General features: G+C 51.2%; 1 protein-coding gene and 1 pseudogene across 1 annotated transcript; both read right to left on the bottom strand.

The window, feature by feature from the left end:
- Positions 1 to 3,917: 3,917 nt before the first annotated feature.
- Positions 3,918 to 9,554, bottom strand: LOC113630912 (HIV Tat-specific factor 1 pseudogene; annotated as a pseudogene).
- Positions 9,555 to 17,247: 7,693 nt separating this feature from the next.
- Positions 17,248 to 21,281, bottom strand: RING1 (ring finger protein 1). Its single transcript, XM_027126937.1, has 7 exons — positions 21,132 to 21,281; positions 20,876 to 21,010; positions 19,805 to 19,965; positions 19,488 to 19,703; positions 18,400 to 18,789; positions 17,944 to 18,217; positions 17,248 to 17,663 (listed from the first exon to the last, which is right to left on the bottom strand). Exons 2-7 carry the CDS (start codon positions 20,951 to 20,953, stop codon positions 17,562 to 17,564), a joined length of 1,221 nt encoding a protein of 406 aa, XP_026982738.1. The 5' UTR covers positions 20,954 to 21,010; positions 21,132 to 21,281; the 3' UTR covers positions 17,248 to 17,561.
- Positions 21,282 to 22,042: the final 761 nt, after the last annotated feature.

Below are 22,042 nucleotides of genomic sequence, written 5' to 3'. Positions count from 1 at the left end.
GGAAATGGCCCTGGTTAAGGTGGCAGATGCATCAACGGCTGTGCCACCTTGGGCACTGTCCAAGGTCTGCCTTGGCTCCCTGACACCAACACCAGCTCTCTTTGCCTCCTGCCTCCTCAGGCTGACCCTGGGATTGCCTCCTCTCCTTCAGTGTCAGCTCCCTAGCTCCTCTGATGTGGTTGTCACAGCCTTGCTAGGGGGCTGCGGTACCCACACCACTGGGGCATTAGTAGGCCAGGTTTGCAATGTGACCATCTCATCCATTTCTATGACTCGGCGCCTGCCTGCTGCCGCTGCCTGTACACCTCGTTTGAACTCAGACTCTAGACTGGGGAGACATGGGGGCGCCTTAAGTCCTAAGGGGGAAGGCCTGGGCAGTCAGGGGAAAATGGTAATTTGGCGACGCTTCCTCCGCTCCTATAGCCTAATCATTCCCTCCCAGGCCCCGCTTCGGCACTCTGGATGCAGGCCCAGCCCGCCCGCGGAGGCAGAGAGAATAAGAGTACAAAGGGGTCCCGCGTATGGCCTGAGCGCGGGTGGCTGAAAGCGAGGACCGCGCAGAGCGAGGCAGAGCTGGACCGTTTTCTGCCCGCGGGCCCTGCCGATTGGCTGCCGCCGGGTGGGGGTGGGGGGTGCGGTGGGGGGGCGTGGCAGGGTCGCTGGAGCCGCTTTCTCCGGCTCCCGCCGTTTTGGGGTTCCGCCCCATCTCTGAGAGCAGCGCTCTGATTGGCTTTGGGACCCATATCTCTGAGCTTCAGTCTCAAGGACTGAAGAGCCGGGGAGGGTGCAGAGATGGTGGGGACTGAGGGCGGCTCCTGACTGCCTCAGACGCCTCCGGGGCAGAACCAGGACAGTGTCCTTAACTGACCTCACCCAGTGTCACCACCACTTTCCCCCTCCACTCGGCGTCCTTCCAGGTTTACCCTGCCTGACTCTTCGCCCCAGACATTCCCTGAGGCCTGCCCAGTGCTGGGCGGTTGTGTGCTGGGCTCTGGGGGACCGCGAGCTCACCGCTGGGCGCCTCCACCTTCCTGTCCCGTTACTACCCACCAACCCCACCACCACCAGGGGGATCCAGATATTCTCACATTTGACCTGATTCCTGCCCCAGCTCGAGGAGCACAGAAGGGCCCAGGATTTGGGACTTGGGACTAGGGAGACATAAGCTGCTTTGACAGAGCGGTTTCTGAGAAGGGGGTCTCTGGATATCCCACGAGGGAGATTCCTGAGACAGGTGTCTTCATCGAAAGTCAACTAATACTCCGATGGGAGAAGGGCTGTGCATGCTGGCGCCTTGGTTTTCGAAGTTCTGCGCTTCCCTTCTCCTGTCCATCCCTGAACCTAAGTATATACGCTGGACTGATAAGCACGGTTTCTTGCAGGTTTCTTGCTCACTGAGGAGCATTGCTGGAATATGAGGAGGCTCATATTCTGGAGCCTGGAGGCATTAAAGTTACATTGGAGCACACAGTTTTCGGGGACATTGAACTGCTCCGGGAATCCACAGGAGCCCTCTGACCCAACGGTCTCAGGAGGGCATGAAAAGGCGACAGAATCGCGTGAAAGGGAGCCGCGATACCTATATAGACCTCCAGGGGGCAGCATCAACCAGGGGATGGAGTTCTTCATCCGCTCAAACTTGGCCGACTGCTGAAGAGCCCCCTTCATGCTCCCTTCAAGCTGAAGCAACCGAGGGACTTTTCCTTCAGTCTAACAACATTCAGTCCTGTGGCTTAGATGGGTCCTTGTGATCCCCAGGCTGAAACTCATAACTTCTGGCTAACATCACCGCCCCTCAAGCTTCTCCTTCACTTTTTTCCTTTTGCTGATGACAGACACACTGGCCTCACAGACCCAGAAGCATCAGGGATCACTCCTTAGGACGGGACTGTGTCAATATCCTCCTTCCCTTTGCTAACCTGTAAGACTCGTGTCTGTATCTGGCACATCGGTCCCTGTCTTTACCTAGTGTCATATAGGAAGGACCTGGAGGTGTCCTTATGGATTGTAATAGCGCCCCAATGCTAAGGGATCTCTGTCCTTTAAAGAGATATCATTTCCCTCTATTTTTACACCTCAGTGCCCTCAGCTTGTCCTGAGTTATTTCTTAACTGGACTCTCTGGGAAATATCTACTCTGTGTCCAACAGCTCTGTTTCTGCATAAAATGGGGGTGCCCATCTCAGCATCAATTTCAGAGCTATTGAATGTGGACATGTACCCTGAGGACAAAAGAAATAAGAGATTCCTCCTTTCTTCCCATCCTATCAATATGGACCCACCCACCCTCTATTTAAGAAGTGTGGCTTTTCAGATTTTAGGAAATCAGGCATGAGGGGAAGCAGGCAAATTGGCTGGGTTCCAACATAGATTTAGGGTAAAGATTCAAGGAAAGAAGGAGAAAGCAAGACCAAGACAACTTTGAAGGGAAAAATAGAATCAGCTCTCTCCATCCTGGGGAAAATGGATGTAGCAATTCATGTTGCATTTGAGTTTATAGAGTGTTTTCAGATACAAAGTTCATTAAACCAAGGCATATGTATTGATCCCCTTCTCTGTGTTCTGTGACAAGCACTGTAGATTCAGCAGAGAATAAATCAAGGTCCCTGAAATCATAGAGCAGATATGTCATCTCACCGAATTCACACACCTGTCCTTGGAGGTGTTCTTCCTGGTTCATGTGCTGGAGTAAGTAATGAGCCCAACACCACACAGCCGTTCAGTGGTTCGAAACTTCTGTGCCCCAAATTCACCTGTTCCATGACTCCAGGCTGGGAGTCATGGAGCTGAGGAAGCAGCTGTCTGCAGAGAAATAACAAATTAACTCTGGTGAAGTAAGAGTAAATGATTAGAAGGATCTTTACAGAACTGAGGGAAAAGCTGGACAGGCAGGATTTAGAAAGGACAGAAGCCAGGACAATTCCAGGATTTAGGGACCAAGGGTCAGAAGACTGGTGGGCGGGGAGCAACGTGTTCTCCTGACCTGGCTTCCTTTCCACTCTGAGACATCGCTGGCTCTAAGGCAAGGCTCTTAATCAGCATCCCAAAGGATCTGTGAATGAGGATGGGGAAAAGTACTTTTTATTTTCACTAGCCTCAAAGTGAAATTCAGTATTTCTTCAGTTGTCTGTAGAGAATTTTTAAATAATACTAAAATCGACCTTTTATTGTTACCATGCACCAGCAATTCTACAATGATAGTAACAAAGCACTGCTGCCTGTGGTGCAGCGCCCTCCCACTCCACCTCCCTTGGTATATCACCGCACACAGGAGAATTAACTATTTTCAGTTCACATACACACACTTAGCCTTTGGAGATTCCCCTTTACCCTCAACTCTCCCTCTCTCCTGAGGCCTCCTCAACCCGATAGTCTGTAATCCCATCCCCTGCGTGGGCAATGATTTCATGGCCATCAAACCACCTTCCATCAAGGGTTTGAATATAATAACCAGCTTCCTCTGCATTCCTCAAGGACACGTAGTCCACACCAGCTGCGTGCCTAGCAAAGAAAAGGAGTTTCTTAATTTGTCCAGGCTTGGAACACTCCACTCAGAGGTGTTCTCTGACCTCCTTCGGCACCAACGGATCATCCTCTGAATCCACTGGATGAAATATATTTTTGATGATGACAACTCACTCATGGTACATTCTGGTTGGCCCATCTTGCCTCTCAGGTCTCCAGTCCAATTGCTTCTGTTGCAGAGACAGCTTCTTCTTGTAGATTTGAGGCATCATATCACTCCTTCAGCTGAAACTTTGCCACTTTGACCTGTAATGTGTGGCTTCTTAATGTTGTGTTAATTTCTGCTGTACAGCAAAGTGATTCAGTTATACATATATAGTTTTTTTATATTCTTTTCCATCATGGTTTATCTCAGGATACTGAATATAGCTCCTTGTGCTATACAGTAGGACCTTGTTGTTATCTGCTCTATATGTAATAGTTTGCATCTACTAACCCCAAACTCCCTGTCCATTCCTCCCTATAGCTTCCAATTTCATCTTCATCGAAGAGCTGTGATGCAAGATCCAAAGATTTCCTCTTCAAATAACAGCAAAGCCCACCTCCTTTAAGATTTCTTTGATTTTCTTTGTAAAACTTGACCTTAAATTCTTCTGACGATCTCTCATAATAATGCAAAATTTGGATGTCAGCTGTGCAAATTCACCTACTGTAATGTCTAGAGGCAAATTAGATATATAATACATTTGTATTTCTATCTTTGTGGACATGAGACCATCTTGCTTCTTCCTCTTCTCTCCCCTCTTTTTGGGATCAGTGGGTTTGAGGTTTTTCTTGCAGAAGTTCCTCTGCATTCCTAGAATTGACGTCTTGTATTTTTGCGGTAGAGCTAGACATGCAATCATTAGAGAAGCCATAATTGGTCTGATATGTAGCAATGAAACCTTCTGTGATCTTGGGGAACCAAGCCCCCCTCCCAGAGGTAGGCAGTGACCCCAAGCTGCTGCCCCCAAAGAGTCCATTTTTCTACCAGGATCTTCTTGGGTGTCTCTGATCTTGGAGTCATTCTTGCATTTGCAGCTGCTCATCAAACTCCTCATTCCCATCCAAGGGGTGGCTACTTGGCTTTCCTACCTAGCACAGGGCAGAGGCCAGGTGAGCCAAGAGGCTGCTCCCCTGGGCTTGGGAGCCACCACCGAGTTATCTGAAATGCCTGTCCAGACACTGTTCTCAACATTTAACACACTAAGTCACTGGCTCAGCACAACAACCCTGTGAGGTCAGAACTATTGTTATCCCCATTTTACAGCAGAGGAAATGGGGGCCCAGAGACCTTGCCCAAGGTTGTGCATGACAACACTGGGATTTGAATCCAGCAGGTCTTCTCTAGAGGCCACATCCTGAACCGTCACTTCTTATAGCTTCCTAGAGACTAATGAGATGATATCCAGCCTGCCTCCCATCCCTGTTTTTATATTTAAGAGTGAAAATGTAAACTCCCTGGCCCACCTACTCTACCGCGTTGTTGTCTCCACCACACTCTGTGCTTTCTGGCTCTGACCCACGTGCCCCCTCCTGAACCCACCCTCGTGCCCTCTAATAAGCTGGGAGTCTCCTCCTACCCTTCACTTCTCCTTGGAGTGCCCCCTCCACTTCCTGGCTTTAACCGAAATTGAACTCTCCCTGGAGGGTACTACCTCCTCTGCAGGCTTCTGAAATGACAGCTGTTTATTTTCTTATAGGTGAGGGTGCTTTCATTGCTCCAGATTGCTGCCTCCAGACCCTCCTCCTCCACCCCACCCCACCCCCAGTTTCTGCTTTAAAATAACCCTCTGCCTCCGGGGCTCAGCCATTGGGCTAAATTGCTGTCTTCCTTTTTGCTACTGTCTGTCCCCTCCCAGACCTCTCCATCTCGCTCAGGAGGACTCTGGCACTCAGCAAACTGTCTGTCTCTTCCCATCTCATTGTCCAAGGAGGGGACCTGTTGCCCACCTGACGTCTGAACACCTTGGTGACTTCATGCCCTGGACCTTCTCCACTCCGACTTGGCCACCCTTCCTCACTGTCACACCCTGGACCTTGTCATCTGCAGCGGCTCCTCCAGAATCACTCAACCCCCATCTCCTAAGCTTCCCCCCTTCAGTCTCTCCTCCTCTCGCAACCATTTCTCAGTCTCCCGGGACCTCCGGGTCACTGGTGCCTCCCTTCCTCCAGCCCATCAGCCCCACCTTATGTGGCTACACCTGTGTGGTCCTTCATTTCATCAGCTCTCTCGACAGTATCCTGAACTGCCTTGCCCCGCTATATTTCCATCCTTTGTATGTCTCAGGCAAAACCTCAACCCTGGTGAGCCTAATGATCTCAGGAGTTTATTCTTCAAGCTAAGAAGTGTTGGAGGAAGTCTCGAGCCAGGAAATGGTCACCACTCCTCATTCGTGGTCCCTAAGAGGCATTGCTTCGTTAACCAGTCACATCAGGCTGGTCATTGGCTACATTAAACTCCCTGTTCCTGGAGCCTATGAGATGCCTCTCTGTCTCCACCTCACATTCAGTTGATGATCTTGCTCTTACATCACAGAGAAAACTGAAGCCATTAGAGGTGGACTCCTTCAATCACGTGTTACCAAATCCACATAGCACCTGTGCCCATCTCTCCCTGTTCCTTCAGAAAAGAGCGATGGTTTTCCAACTTGGCGCATCAGAATTACCTGGAGGGCGTGTTAAAACACGTTTCCTATTCAGCGGGTGGGTGGCTAGAATTTTCAGTTGTAACTAGTTTCCAGGTGACGCTTGATGCTGCTGGCTGGGGACCCCACTTTGAGAACCACTGGAGCAGAGGCACTGCCCTCCTCCTGCCCAAAGCCAGTTTCTCTACCCGTGACTGCATCCCATGTCCTTGATTACCCTCCCCCTTTTCCCCTCCTGAATCTTCAGCCTCTCCCTCTCAAAATAAAACACAAAAAACCAACCCCCACCTCCACCTCACCTCCTCCTCTGACCACTCCCTGTACCTCTCCATCCCCTCACCCAGCCTCACTCTCTCGCACACAGCGCGTGTACATTGATGGGATCCTAATTTGAAAAGACATGTATAAAAGACATTTGGGGGTTCATCTGAGTATATTCTGTACATCAGGTGGTATTAGGGACTGACTGTTATTGCCTTAGCTGGAGGAAGTCCTTATTTTGAGGCCATGTGTGCTGAAGTGTTCACGTGTGAAGTGTCACGATCTCCTAAATTTTCACATGGTTCAAGGACTAGATCTAAATATGTAAATATTTGTATGTATGTATGTATAAAGGATAACGATTTTAAATTAAGTGGTGGATGTACAAGTGATCATTATACTATAGTTTCAACTTTTCTGTATGCTTGAAACTTTTCATAATAAAAAGTTGGGGGAAAATTCTCTCTCTAGTCCCTCACTTCCACTCACACCTCAACCCTCTTGGGCTGGTGTCCACCTCTCCCAGGCCACACAGGTGCTTTTTTTTATGACCCTCATTTCATTAAATCCATTATTTAGTTTTCTTCTGCTTGACCTCCCTCCAGTATTCAATGCTTTTGACCAATTCTTTTATTTATTTATTTATTTTTGGCTGCGTTGGGTCTTCGTTGCTACACGCAGGTTTTCTCTAGTTGCAGCAAGCCGGGGCTACTCTTCGTTGCGGTGCACGGGCTTCTCATTGCGGTGGCTTCTCTTGTTGCAGAGCACAGGATCGAGGTGCCTGGGCTTCAGTAGTTGTGGCGCGCGGGCTTAGTTGCTCTGCGGCATGTGGGATCTTCCCGGACCACGGCTTGAACCCATGTTGCCTGCATTGGCAGGCGGATTCTTAACCACTGCACCACCAGGGAAGCCGTTGACCAACTCTTCATTGAAACACAGTCTTTATTTGGCTTCCAGGACTGAGCACTCTCCTGGGTTTTCCCCTCTCACTCTGGCTGCTCCCTGCTCCTTTGTTGGCTCATCCTGCTCTATTTGGTCGTATTGGAGATCCTCAAGGGTCCTGAGCCCTAGACCCCTCCTCTTCTCATGCTACACTCTGCCTCCAGGAGATCCATCACTCCTGACCTACGGCTTCAGTTGCTATCCGCTGATCACTCTCAAATTTATGTCTTTCCTCTGATCTCCAGACTTGTGGATCTGACTCCCTACCTGGCATCCCTACTTGGATGTCTCAAAGGTACCACAGACTTAGCATATTCAAAAGTGAATATGTAAAAGTGAATTCGAAGTGAATATGAATATGATCACAAACAGTGTCATGCTCAGATCTGGACCACAGGGGCCCTGCTCTGGTCCACAGACTTTAGGGGACCTCACCTATCATGTGCCACATTTATGAAGCCACACCTGGGCACCTTTGTCACTTGGGATCCGGCCCTCAGTTCTGGCACAGCACAACCTGAAACCCTGAACTTCTGCTCTCATAATTAACATCCTTATGGCCCCAGGGAAATGCTTCTGCAATCTCTTACCCTATATCCTGGAAACAAAAGATGACTACAACCGAATCCTGAGAAAGTTTGAGGTTGTGTCTCTGCCAGATTCCAAAGCACACACTTTTGGGAGGTGGGGAGACGTTAAGCAGTAGAAGCTCATTACAACAACCCAATTGAGCAAATCTTCATGGCTGCATTGCCTCTGTTGCTTTGTATCTTTTTCTTTAAAAATAGTAATTTAAAAAAGCATTACAGTTATAGCTAAAGCTCATCCCATTCCTCTCCTTTCTAGGTGGGAATTATCATTCTGAAGTCACTGGGAATTATTCCCATGCATATTTTCTACTTTAACAAACAGGCTTTTGTTAATATAAGTGTAATTTATTTATTTTTGGCTGCGTTGGGTCTTCATGGCTGTGCGCGGTCTTTCTCTAGTTGCAGTGAGTGGGGGCTACTCTTCATTGTGGTGCACGGGCTTCTCATTGTGGTGGCTTCTTTTGTTGCGGAGCAAGGGCTCTAGGCGCGCGGGCTTCAATAGTTGCAGCATGCAGGCTCAGTAGTTGTGGCTCGCTGGCTCTAGAGCGCAGGCTCAGTAGTTGTGACACATGGGCTTAGTTGCTTAACCACTGTGCCACTAGGGAAGTCCCAACAAATAGGCTTTTTTTAACATGTATCATTGTTTGTGTATTTTAAAACACATAAATATCATACAACATCCACTTTTGCAACTTTCTTTTACTTATATGTTGGTAAATAAGTCATTTATTTTAACTGCTGTGTAGCAGTCCACTGTAAGAATAAACCGTACTTTATCCATTCCTTTAAGGACAGATTAGGATGTTTCCACGTTTTCTTGACAATCACATGATACTGCAATGCCCATTCTTATCCTTGCCTCCTTGTACATATGTAGAAATTTTTTTTAAGAGTTATGCATGATCAGGGTTTGTTTATTTATTTAATTTATTTTTGGCTATGTTGGGTCTTTGTTGCTGCGTACGGGCTTTCTCTAGTTGTGGCGAGCGGAGCCTACTCTTCATTGTGGTGCGTGGGCTTCTCATTGTGGTGGCTTCTCTTGCTGCGGAGCAAGGGCTCTAGGTGTGCGGGCTTCAGTGGTTGTGGCTCACGGGCTCAGTACTTGTGGCTCACAGGCTCAGTAGTTGTGGCTCGTGGGCTCTAGAGCGCAGGCTCAGTAGTTGTGGTGCACGGGCCTAGTTGCTCCATGGCATGTGGGATCTTCCCGGACCAGGGCTCGAAACCGTGTCCCCTGCATTGGCAGGCGGATTCCCAACCACCGCACCATCACGGGATCCCCTATAAATGTTTTCCTAAGGAATACATCTAGAAGCCGGAGCACTGGGTTTTAGGGTATGTGTATTTTCAGCATTAAGTGTTGCCAAATTTCCCTTCAAATTTGTTATAGCTGTTCACACTTCAAGCCAAAATGGATGAGTTCCTAATATCCCACATTTTTGTCAACACTTGGTGTTATCAGAGTTATTTTAATTTTGCTGATTTAGTAAAGTAGTATCTCATGGTTTGGGTTTGCATTTCTGCATTATTAGGGAAGTTGAGCATCTTTTCCTATGTTTATTAGCTATTTGGCTTCCTCTTTGATGACTTACCTGTTCATAGCTTTTGCTCATTTCCCCCTGCCTTGTCCTTTTTTTTTATTGATCTGCAAGAGTTCTTTATAAATCCTGAATACCCATCCTTTATTGGTCATATAGGTTGTAAATAGTCTCACAATCTGTGGCTTGTCTTTTTGTTTTGTTGTTTCTTGTCTCATAGAAGTTAAAATTTTTTTTAATGTAGTTGTATGTGTCAATCTTTTATTGCCTGTGTTTTTGTATCTTGTTTAAGAAATCCTTCCCTATGCTGATATCATCAATGTATTCTCTTGTATTTTCTTTGAAGAACTCAAAGTTTTCTTTTTCACATATTTAAGGTATCTGAAATTTATTTTTGGATCTGTTGTAATGCACGGATCCATTTTGTTTTTCATTTGGATAGCCAGTTAACCCCAGACAAGTCAAGAAATAGTCCATCCTTCTCCACTGACTTATGTTCCTTTTGTCATATACAAAGTTCTCATATCTCTGCGGGTCTGATTCTGGACCCGTGGTCTATCTATTTGTCCATGTGTCAGGCCTACACTGCTTAAATCACTCCAGCTTTAAATCTGTGATATACGGTGAGGCAAACACTCCAGTATTCTTGCACTTCAAACTTGTTTTGACTTTTTTTGGCCATTTACTCTTCCACAAGAATTTAAAGAACAGCTTGTTAAATAGAATTTAGATTAGAATTGTACTAAATTCTAGAACTTTTTTTTTTTTTTTTGCGGTACGCGGGCCTCTCACTGTTGTGGCCTTTCCCGTTGCGGACAGGCTCCGGATGCGCAGGCTCAGCGGCCATGGTTCTTGAACCTAGCCGCTCTGCGGCATGTGGGATCTTCCCGGACCGGGGCACGAACCCATGTCCCCTGCATCGGCAGGCGGACTCTCAACCACTGCGCCACCAGGGAAGCCCTCTAGTACTTTTGATTAGAATTGTACTAAATGTATAGATTTTGATTAGAATCGTACTAAATGTATAGATTTGAAAAAAACTAATCAGCTGTATATTGAATTTTCCTCCTCATGAGCATGGCATATCTCTCCATTCTTTTTTGTCTTCTCTTCATGTTCTCCAATAGAGTTCTATAATTTTCTCCATAAAGCTCATGCACATATTTTGCTATATTGATTCCTAAGTACCTTATAGTTTTTGTTGCAATTACAAATGGTATTTTCTTAAAACAAAATTTGTTTATTGCTGTTGTATAGCCATACTGATGTTTGACTATTCATCTTGCCCCCCAAAAGGGTGTTAGTTTTAATTGTTTGTAGGTTCTCATAAATTTTCTATGTAAATAATCAATCATCTATGTATAATTATGGCTTTACTTCTACTTTTTCTTATTGTGCTAGTTCAGACCACCACCACCCCCAGCACAAGTTGAATAGAAACAGTAAAAACTAGTATCTTTGTATTAGTGTTGGAAGTTATTTTCTATTCCTAGTTAGCTAGATTTGTTTTTTAAATCATTAGTGTTAAACTTTATCCAGGTGCATCTCTACATATTGGGACAATCATATTTTTTCCTTTTAATATGTCAATGCTGTAAATATCATTAATAGATTTTTTAAAGTAGACCATCCTTGTATTCCTGGAATAAACTCTGCTTGGTCACACATACACACGTGCATATATACATGCACTTGCACAAACTCCATTGGATTCAGTTTGCTAATATTTCATTTAGGATTTACAATCTTATAAGTTCAATTGGTCCTCTTTCTCCATTGTCTGGGACGGTCTATATAAATAAATAAACAGTTCCTTGAAGAGTTAGCAGAATAATATACTTATAAAGCCATTTGGGTAGTGTGTGTGTGTGTGTGTGTGTGTACTTAAAATTTCTCATTCAATTTATTAGAATTTATAGAGCTGTCAGGCTTTCTATTTCTTCTTGAGTCAACTTTGGCTGTCTTTCATCTAATTTCCCCACCTGTTCAGGACTGAGACCTCATCTGTCTCTGGGTGGCTGGTGAAACAGAAAAGGTTGACAGAACCTGTTCCTTCCCAGCCCCCTCCTAGTAACCGTAGCCACAGTCAGCTCACCCTCTGGCTTTCAGTTTTCTCTTTGTTTCTAGCACCTGGGATTTTACTTTCCTTTTGAGAACTCAGTTATATGTTTAATTTTTTTCCTTTTTATCAGTATTTCTAGGTGATGGTGCTTTTAGATTTTTCCACATCCTCCATCTTGCTTGATTCTGAAGTTGTTCCCATTTTACAGATAAGAAGGCTAGGGTTCAGAGTGGTTTAAAAGCCAGCTGAAGGTCACACTGCTAATCCTTTTACCTAGTTATTGAACCCAGATTTCTGGTTCTGAATCCTCCGCTGTTGCCATATTATTCCATGCTGCCTTCTGAAGCCAAAGGGGCAAAACCAGGAAGGGGCATTAGGAAGTCAAAGGGAGAAGGGGTCTCATGGACAAGGTGGAGGAGTCTGGGACGGAGGCTCAACCGTGGACGGACAATGCCAGGAAGCGTGGAGGAAGGAATGGTGTTAAGGAAATGACATATGGGACTCCTGGGCTGCAGCTTTTGGAGGGAGAATCACGGCCTCAATCCATCCTGAGATCCTGAAATATGCGTCCCCTGCCCCAGATCCAGGCATGCATGCATCCTTTCAACCAATATTTCAACTCCATATTCATAGAGTGTCCAGTTCCAGGTCCAGGGAATGACAAGAGTGAGCATCTGCAGTCCTGGCTCCTGCCCTCAGGGAGCTTACGTTCCATGGGGAGCCAGACACCAATCGAGTAATCCCCAAAAAACACAGATCTGCGACCACACACAGTACCTCGGAGAAAGAGTGCGCCTTGGTGTGGGAGCTCAGAGGAGGGGAATTTGACCCGAAAGGAAGGTCTGAGTACCTTCCCTGAGGATGTGGTAAAGGAGCTGAGATCTGAAGAATGCACAGGAGCTAACTTAAAAGAGAAATGGAAGAAGCCTTTCGGGTGGAGGGCCCAGCCTGCGGGAGGAAGCACGCCACGGTGGAGTAGAGCGCTAGGGAGTGACAGGAGTGAATAGTGGGAGGTGAGGCTGGAGAGGCCGGTGGGGCCACACCCCAAGGGGCCTTAGAGGCCAGGTTAAGGACTTGGGTCTTTAACTTAAGGTCGGTGGGAAACCATTGACTGTGTTTCAGCAGGGTGCCTGAAACCATCAGATTTGCATTTCAGAAAGGTCTCTCTTACTCAGGCATGCCTCTTGTTTCAGAGAAGGTCTTTCCGGCCTCTCCAGTGATCTCAGTGATTCAGAGAAGAGCCAGACAGTCCAAGTGGTCGCTGGCCCAGGGAGGTGGAGGGATGGAGAAGAGTGGACAGACTTGAGAGATATTATAGTGGATACACTCGTTAGGACTAGATTCAATATTGAGATGCTCACCACGAACACCTGAGATCACATGCTTCAAAGGCGGGGCCACATCACACACCTGTTTGTGGTACCCAGGTCCTAGAACAGTCCTGACACATGGTGGACTCAATACATAGTTTCTGAAAGGGTGAAACTGACCAGCGGTCTCCCAAGTGATCCTTTTACCTTAGAGGTTCTTTCATCCCTTCCTGCATGTGGCAATAATCAGCCTCTCTGATACATCATCGGGAGAAATCTGCCAAGTTCTAAAGAGTTTTCTTTGGGGGAAGTTAATACAAGAACTAAGGTCTACCTTATCCTTGAACATGAACAATAACAATAAATTTACTGAAGGTGCTGCCCAAGGCGGAAACTCCCCTAGCAGAACCTCCTACAAGAGTGAATGATGACGTGCCATCCTCGGGGCCACGCTGGGCCCCAGGGTGCCAATCTGGAGGGGATGCTCCGTGGGACTCCCTGCTGACTCTTGTTCAAAACCAGTTTCCCAGCACATGAAGAAGACAGTAAGTGAGGAATCCTGCGGAAGAAGTGCAAATGCAAGGAAGTGCTTGTACTGGCCAGGTGTTTCTTGTCTTCTTCCACACAGCCCTGTTCTACTTTTTCCACACCCAGAACCTCCCACTTTCTCCCCCAACCTCCCTTGGCTTCTTCCACTGGTCTCCATCTCCTCCATTTCCCTTCCTTCTCCTTGGATACATGCCTCTGCCTATTTTCACCTTTCAATAAGAGGCCCATGGTGCTGCTGGAAAAAGCAGCCTCCGTCTGGGCTTTATTCTTAGTGTGAAATGCAGTGAAGGTCACAGAAAGCCCTGAAACAGGGCCCGTGGGTCCAGGAGTGGGCACAGGGAGATGGCCTCATCCGATGGGGTGCTGGGTGTAGCTTTAGCACCGGAGGCAATGAGCAGCCAGCGGCCTCTGGGGGAAGTGATGGGGTTGGGTGGGATTTGTGGGCAACTAGAATTTGATGGTGGGGGTTGTCATGGAGATCTCTGGGGATTCAGTTATCTCTTTAAAAAATCCCTTCAAGAAAATCCCGGGAAATCTGATCCATCCGTGATGGCAGTAGGTCTCAGGCAGCCTGGTTAAACTTCTCAGATGGAGGACAGGAGATTGGAAGTACAGATTCTTTTCTAAGAAACAGGAAAAGCTCTTTTCCTGGGGGATTAGATTGTGGACTAGAAGTGAGGTGGACCTGGCCATTCCAGCCCTGAGTAGGTTCCGGTGAGACACTCTGATCACCTAATGTGGTGGCTCTGGCGGGGATGGGGTGGGTCAGGGAGCCATGCCCCATTATGCCTCCCACAGAAGAGGCAAGTCACTCCGACTGTGGAGGGAGTCTGTCCCCAGGGCTGCCCTCCTGGAGTGCTGCGGGGTTGGCGGCCCGCTCTGTTCATCCCTGTCCTTCCCACTGGGTGTGGACGGTTGTCAAAGCAGAAGGGGGCTCTGAGTGAAGCCACAGCCATGGAGCCCAGAGCCATAGGGCCTGTCACCTGTGTGGGAGTGCAGGGGCAGGGTCAGGTGGCCCCGTGGCTGCAGCACTTCCCACACTGGGGGCAGGGAAAGGGCCTCTCACTCAAATGGACCAGGCGGTGCTGGGAGGGGTGGGAGCATGACAAAAGGAGGCTCCACAGTCCAGGCCAGAAAAGGGTTTTGGGGTGGGGGCAGGGGCTGCTGGGAGGGACGTGGGACAGGGTCAGCTGTGACAGCAGAGGGGTCAAGGGGTAGATGGGGAGCTGGAGGTCTGTCCTGCCTTCTCCTTCTCCTCTGCCTTGGCTCCCAGCCTGTAGGGGAGGGGGATGAAGGTGAGAGCAGCCAGGAGGAGGGGGAGGCAGAGAGACCAAGGTGGCGCAGGCAGGCTGAGCCCCGCCCTGAGGAACCCAGGGCACAACTTTCCCGTTAGCAGTTTGCCAGGGTTTTGAGGGCAGCTGGGTGACAACCAAGCCCTCAGGGTTAGGCCTCACCTGGGCAGGGGTCTCCTTTGGTCCTGGGCTCTGGGGCTCAGCTTCTGCACTTAGACACATAATCTGCTACGGTTTGGGGACCAAGAAGCCTGAAAGAGACAAAATGAGGGGGAGACTAACAGAGAGAGAGGCTCCCCTCCCCCACAGGCCCCCCACCTACTTCCTTCTTCCCTCCCGTCCATCCAGCCTGGTGGCACCTCCTCTGAGAAGCTCTTCCTGACCACCCTGCGGCTTCCAGTGATGCCCCTGCCCTGAGGCCTGGCATCCCTCCAAGGGGACACTTGTCATTCACTGTAAGGACCAGAGCATCTACTGCAGGGGTTCTGGGCCCCGAGCACATCAGATTCACATGGAGGGCTTGTTAATACACAACTGCGGGCCCCACCCCGCAAGTCCCTTTCCTATGCGAGGTCGTGTGGTTTCTAAGTGGCGAGGTGGAGATTTGGACCCCGATCAGTCTGAATCGAATGTCTTTCTTTCTCCACCTTGCTCCTCTGGGTAGTTGCTCTCCTTTTATCCTCTGTATCTTGTCTCTCAACAAAATAATCAGGTTCCCTTTTGTATACTTTGTGTCTCTCACTTTGCCTCACCCATAGGTGCAGGCTTCACTGACAGAGGCTGAAAGACTTGGGGAGCTATCTCAGGGAGTGGGGGTGGAACAGAATTGGAGCAACCCCCGCCCCCTTCTGCCAACACTGGGGAAGGGGAACGCCTGGTCAGGTCAGGTCAGGCAGTCATTTTTTCTTTGTTGTGGGCAGAGGAGATGGACCTGGAGCAACAGTTCTGTATGTCACTCACATGGTGCCATCTAAAGAAACAGGCAGCCTGCGAAGTTCAGCGTCTCGGGGGCAGAGGAGGGTGACAGAGCACTGGCAGCAGAGAGGGGTCCGAGGAGGAGCGTGAGAAGCGGAACGGCGGAGAGGGTGGGCCGTGGTGTGGACTGGGGCCCTAGGAGAGGAGAGACGGGGGACCAAGGCTCGCAGGCGGCTCCAGAGTGAAGCCAGAGGGCGGGGGAAGAGGCTGAAGGGCCACCGGGTCGGGTAGGGCTGGCGAGAACGAGGAGAGTGAGGAAGTGTCGCTCCGGGCAGCCGCTGGAACCAGAAGAGAAGCCGGGTTCATTCCAGACTCTTCGGCTTCCACCTCGGTACCTCCCGCGACTCCTCGCCATCGTTTTCTCTCCCTTGAAACTCCGGGAGCGACACCCACCTTCCTCCCGCCCTCACATCCCGGGAGCGTCGCCCCCCTGGATGCCTGGGGTGGGAGAAAAGGGGAGCCAGGATCGGGGATCCAGGGAGGCGGGGGTAGAAAGGGGCTTATACGAGGGTGAAGTGGGTGTTGTCTATTTCTACAGGGCGAGAGGTCTCGGGGGTGGGCGCCCGGTCACCTGGGCTGGAGGGTACCCCCTGCGTCCGTCGTACTGAGGGTGAAAGGGACGACGGGCAGCAAACGAGAAACGCCAAGCGTGGAGTGAGGTGCCCTCGGGCCGGCGAGTCTGACGCCGAGGCTGACTCCTTAGCCGGGAGGGCCGAGACTAGACTGAGCGAGCCACGGGAATTTGGGGCGGAGTGGGGTGGGGGCGCGAAGGGCAACGGAAACAGGAAGTGAGGGGCAGAGAGGCCAAAGCGGGTGGCGGGAGGCAGCGTCAGTCCCTCCTGGGGAGGCGATCCTCTCCACCTCGCCGGGGCGTGGCGCGCTACGTGGGCCCCGGACCCCGCCCGCGGAACTCGAGGCGTGGGGGATGCGGAGCAGCGAGCGCTTTACTGGATGCCCCCACCTGGGCTCTCCGCTGCCGCCGGGACCGGCACAGAACTACAACTCCCGGGCAGCCCTCCCTCCGCTCAGCCCCGCGGCTCGGCGGGCACCGACCGGCTCGCTCGCTCCTGGGAACTGTAGTCCCTGGCCCTGCCCGTCTTCTTCGGGAGGCTACCCGGGGGCGGGATATGTGCAGGGAGGTTGTCGCAGCCCTCCCCCCATCCGCGCCTTTTCTCTCCAGCTTTAGAAACCAGCTTCTCGCAGGGACGAGGAATTGTACCCCTTCCAAACATCTCGGGCCTGCCGCGTCACCCTCTTGAGCCACTTTCCTTCTTTCCCTGTGGTATTGAAACCCGGAATCTCAGCCTGGGCATTCAGGTCATAGGGGGAAATCTTGGGATCTGACTTCACACCTCTCGGCTCTCCACCCTGTCTCTTACAGCTTCACAGGTCCTTCCAATTTTCGTTCACATTTGCTGATCTGAAGGTTCAGGAAAATGGGATCTACACACCATGAATACCCTTTGACATTTCCTCCCCATTTCCAAGGCTGATTCTACATGATTTCTAGGGTTCCCTCCCCGATCTTTGTTTTCCTCTCCTTCTACTAACCCCCTGATAAAGAGACACAAAACCACAGGTTTCAAAGAGGAATAAAAGCAAATTTGTTGTTGTTGGAAGGGCATGATGGGAAGGGCTCTTCACCCTTCCCAACATCTTGCATGGATGGGAGGTTGGGGGCAATAGAAAAGGCAGTAGATGGGGGCGCAGGCCCCACTCTGTACAATATAGAAGAATCTGATATAGATACTTTGTATAAAAGCCACTTGTCCTCATTTGTGTCCTCTTGCTGGCTGGCCGGGCTGGGGGGCTCTGGGGGACAAAGAAGCTGGGTGGTGGGCCAGGACTCAGGGACACCCCATGGTCCCCATCCCCTGGCTGTCCCCTTGAGGGGTCACTTTGGATCCTTGGTGGGGGCATAGCAGAGCTCCAGTGGTCGGGACACTTTCCAGAACTTCTCATTCACCAGCTCCAGGGTTAGCGAGCCATTCAGTGTCTACAGAGGGGGTGGATGGGGGAGGAGAGGGAAGAGGAAAGTAAGTTGGGAAAGATAGTAAAGGAAATGAATGAGAGGAGAAAAAAAAAGGAAGAAGGAATAATAAATGGGGCAAATCACGGACACGGATGATGGGGAAGAAGGATGGACAGAGAAGGGAGAGATGGGAGATGCAGAGGGAGAAGAGGGCTGGTCAGTTAGGAGGTCAGGATCTCGGTTCTGCGTCCCCAGGCCACTCTCCCTCCTCTCCTCTCACACCGCTGCCCTCAGAGGCTCTCACCGTGAAAGCTCCGCCCCCGGGGGCGATGTAGATGGTATACTGCTTTTCGCTGACACCCTCCAGACTGGGCAAGGCAGGCTCTTCAGGGCCGTCACCTCCTCCGGCGCCCCCCCCCCCCCCCCCCCCCCCCTCAGGTCCTCCGGCGTCAGAGGCGCCCCCTCCAGGCCCTCCTGGCTCCCCCGCCTCTTGCTGCTGCCTCCGTTCGAGGGCAATGCGCAGGGCCAAGTACTTGGAGAGATGGTCCACTGTGGCATTCCCAGTTGTCTTCACATACCTGGAGTGGGAGAGAGGGCAGGTTGAGGGCACAGGAAGCCTCAAATGGAGAAGGGAAGTTGGGGATTTCCCAAAGGGCCTCTGGGTTAGGGATTCTTTCTGGGTTTGGGCGAAGCCCAATTCTGATGGAAGATCATGAGACCTTTGGTTTCTCAGTGGTCTGGGGAAGGACGAAGCTCTCACCTAGTCTGGCAGTATTCTCCCTTCTCCACGAGCAGGGGGTGGGGCCGGAACACGAGCTCAATTTCTCCACCTGGCTCTGGGGGACTGGGAGCCCCGGGAGGGCTTGGGGGGCCCAGGGTTCCCCCTCCCAGGGTCCCTCCCCGGTCACCAGAGTCTTCAGAACCGGCACCCCCACCCACCCCACCAGCGCCACCTCCCCCTGTCCCTACGCTGCTCCCCCCTGCGCCCCCTCCACGGGGTCGCTTGGGAGCAGGGCCTGGGGCAGAGTCAGGGGCGGAGTCTGAGCTCACATCCTCTCCATCCCCCTCTCCCTCCCCAGGCTCTCCTTCCCCCCCACTCATCGTTGTGGTCTGATCTGACCCAGGCATCGGCCGCCTCACACGCTGGGCCCTGTGGAAACAAGTGGTTGAGGTTAGAAAGCACCAAGGATAAGGGGTTTAGATTTTAAACTTCAGAGAATTAAGAGATCAGGGAAATCTTAATGATGATACCTAATATTTATTACATACTGACTACATGCTAAACACATTGTTAAGTATTTTGCACTGATTGCCTCAAATTATACAAATCCTATGGACACAGGTAATTATATCATCTCTATTTTATGGTTGAGGAAACTGAGGCTTAGAGAGGTTAAATAACTAGTTTGAGACCATAGTCTCTTTGCCTCTCAAAGCGTGGTCCAAGAACCAGTAGCACAGCCTTGTAGAGATGCAGAATCTCAGGCCCAACTTGTGACCTACTGAATCAGAATCTGCATTTTTAACAAGACTCTCAGGTAATTTAGATGCACATTAAAGACTGAGTGATGCTGGACTAGGAGGTGATTTAATTCCCAGCAGTGTGAACTCAGAGCTCATGCTCAAAAAGCACTCTACTGTTCTAACTTCCAGAAAGTTAGAAGATGAGCTATTTCCTTAAGAACAGTAGTACAAGCTACAGTTTACATCCATGACCTCCAGGCGTGACAGTTAAGACTGTGATCAGCACTCAGGATGCTGAGGCTTAGAAGCAAAGACAGCCCCAGGAGTCTGACCCACGGATCTGTCCCATCAGCACCGCTGCCACCTTCTTCGTGGCCCCCGAACCTGTGCATGGCCTGCATTCGCAGCCCCTCCTCAATGCTGGAGCTCAGCGCCTGCTGGTTGTGCAGGCGGCTGAGGCGGATGAGCACCCTGTCTTGGTGGGCCTCATATTCCTCCCGGCTGGGGTAGATCTTAGAGATCAGAGCATCAAAGTTGGGGTCTGGCCGCAGAGACCGCTTGGATACCAGCTTCTTTCGGCAGGTAGGGCACTCCTTGTTCCTGGTGTGGGAGAAAGGAGGCCCTGAGGAGTCAGTCACCAGGGCATGGAGGGTCCAACTCTTGTCCCCCTCCCCCCATCTCAAACCTTTCCCTCCTGTTACCCGCTGCGCAGGGCCGTGACAATGCAATCAGAGCAGAATCGGTGGAGGCACTCCTTGGTTGTCATCGTATTCTTCAGCATGTCCAGGCAGATGGGGCACATGAGCTCTGAATGCAGTGACCGAGGGGAAACTGCAATTTCTGTGCCATCCATGATGGCTTCCTGGAGGCGTCGATGAGTGGAAAGGTGGTGGGTGGGTTGGGGGGAAAGGGGTTTTAGAAACAAGTGGTCCATGAAATTGGAGTCTTGAGAAATACAGTGAGATGTCAGAATCTGGGTACCTCACGTTGGCCACATGAGGAAATTGGGAATTCTAAGAGTAGGAGCTTTGGAATAGGAGGATCTGAGGTTTGGTAATAGGCCTGGGGATGGGCGTGGCACAGATTTTCCATCTGTGGAAGACTTACTTGGTCAACAGAATTTCTTACAGTGCAGTCCTGGTACTACCTATATCAGAATCCCCTAGAATGCAGGTTAAAAATGCAGATTCTGGGGCTTCCCTGGTGGCGCAGTGGTTGAGAGTCAGCCTGCGGATGCAGGGGACACGGGTTCGTGTCCCGGTCCGGGAGGATCCCACATGCCGCGGAGCGGCTGGGCCCGTGAGCCAGGGCCGCTGGACCTGCGCGTCCGGAGCCTGTGCTCCGCAGTGGGAGAGGCCACAACAGTGGGAGGCCCGCGTACCGCAAAAAAAAAAAAAAAAAAATCAGATTCTGGGGTTCCATCCCTTTACTGTATCACAATGTTACAGGTAGGGCCAGCGGGAATTCCATTTTTAATCAACTCCCAAGGTGAGTCTTAAATGCACTGACCTATGATGCGGACCTGAGGAACGGGGAAGGTAATTTCAGCCTGTTTACTATCTTTCAAATGAAGATAGTAATACTTGCTCTACCTCTCTGGCACGTCTGTTTTTAGGATTAAATGAGATAAATGTGAAAACGCTTTGAAAGATTAAGGTAATTCAAAGGGCCGGGGAGTGTGAAATCGGGCAGAATGGGGCAAAAAATGGAAGAGGCTGTGAGATGGGGGTCTGGGGAAAAGGAGTAAGTTGTAAAGGGAGAATCCCTGTCACCTGAGGGGTCCGGTGGAGCTCATACAGACTCAGTTCCCACGTTTTGCTGGCATTCTGGGCATTCGCCGGCGTCGTCATGGTGACCGGGCACAGACCCCCACGAGGGCTCCACCGCCGGGGAGGAGGAGAGGTAGGCTGGGGAGTGGGGGAAGGGGGAAGGGGAGGAAGGGTGTTAGGGGGGCCGCCCCTCGCGGAGACCCCGCCCTCCCTAGGCTCCCTCCTCCGCCCCCCACTCCGCGCCGGCGCGGCCCCTCACCAGCTTCCAGCTGTCCGCGCTCCCGCCGCCACAGCGCCTCTTCCGGGGCCCGGGCTCCCCGGCCGAGTTCGCTCGGTCCGCAGCCGCTGCTCAGACAGCAGCTCCCGCTGCCGCCGCCGCCGCCGCCATGGCCCGGGCGCTGGGGCCCTACGTCACTTCCGCCTGCCCCTCCACTCCACTCCACCCCCCGCCGGCAGAGACGTCACCCGCCAGTCGCGGCGCGGGTGGGACGCGACGTGGACGCCCGGGTTCCCCACGGCCCCCGCGAGCAGCCGGCGTCCCCGGAGTCCCGCGCTACGTGGGGATCGCAGTCTCCGTCCCCTGGCCAGCACCGTCGCGCGGCCGACCTCAGCCACTGTCCCCTTCCAAGGCCCCCACTCGGGGCCTCCGCTCTGGAGGGCGGGGCCTGGGATCTCTCGGACCCCGGGAGGGGACAGAGGGAATTGGAAAAGGGGCCACCTCCCCCATTCCGCGTCCCCTGGCGGCTCTGGGGAAGGGCGCCCCTCCTCCCCACACAGAACTTCTCCATAACCCCAGCCCGGGATTCCGGGGAAAAAAGAGTTGCAGAGGAGCCTCTGCCGCTACAGTCCTTCAGTCCTGTGAACGCAACTAAGTTCCGACGTGCCCGGGATTCCCTTACCACCCTGGTGACCTGCTCCACCCTCCGCTTTGGCTCTCCCTAGACCCTCCGACCCGCTCTCCCTTCGAGGTTTGGGGGCGACGGCTCGGGACGTCCAGACTCAACTCTCGGCCAGAGCTAGAGACTCGAGAATTGCGTTTGGACAATCAAGAGCCGCGGCCCGGGGCGGGGGAGGGAGGCACACGGGAGGTATGGGGGAATGGAGACACCACGCGGAAGCAGGGACACACACACACACACACACACACACACACACACACACACACACACA

The sequence above is a fragment of the Aethalodelphis obliquidens genome, unplaced genomic scaffold (genome assembly GCF_003676395.1).
Source record: "Aethalodelphis obliquidens isolate GAN/ISIS:26980383/991018 unplaced genomic scaffold, ASM367639v1 scaffold31, whole genome shotgun sequence".
Classification (NCBI taxonomy): Eukaryota; Metazoa; Chordata; class Mammalia; order Artiodactyla; family Delphinidae; genus Aethalodelphis; species Aethalodelphis obliquidens.
This window is presented reverse-complemented; position numbering and strand designations above follow the sequence as displayed.

Coding starts and splice junctions, on each gene's coding strand:
- RING1 (XM_027126937.1), bottom strand. CDS start 20,953: ATGACGACGCCGGCGAATGCCCAGAATGCCAGCAAAACGTGGGAACTG. Junction 18,790..19,487: donor CGAATGCAGGCCATGCACAG/GTTCGGGGGCCA, acceptor TTGTTTCCACAG/GGCCCAGCGTGTGAGGCGGC. Junction 18,218..18,399: donor GGAGAATACTGCCAGACTAG/GTGAGAGCTTCG, acceptor CTCCCACTCCAG/GTATGTGAAGACAACTGGGA.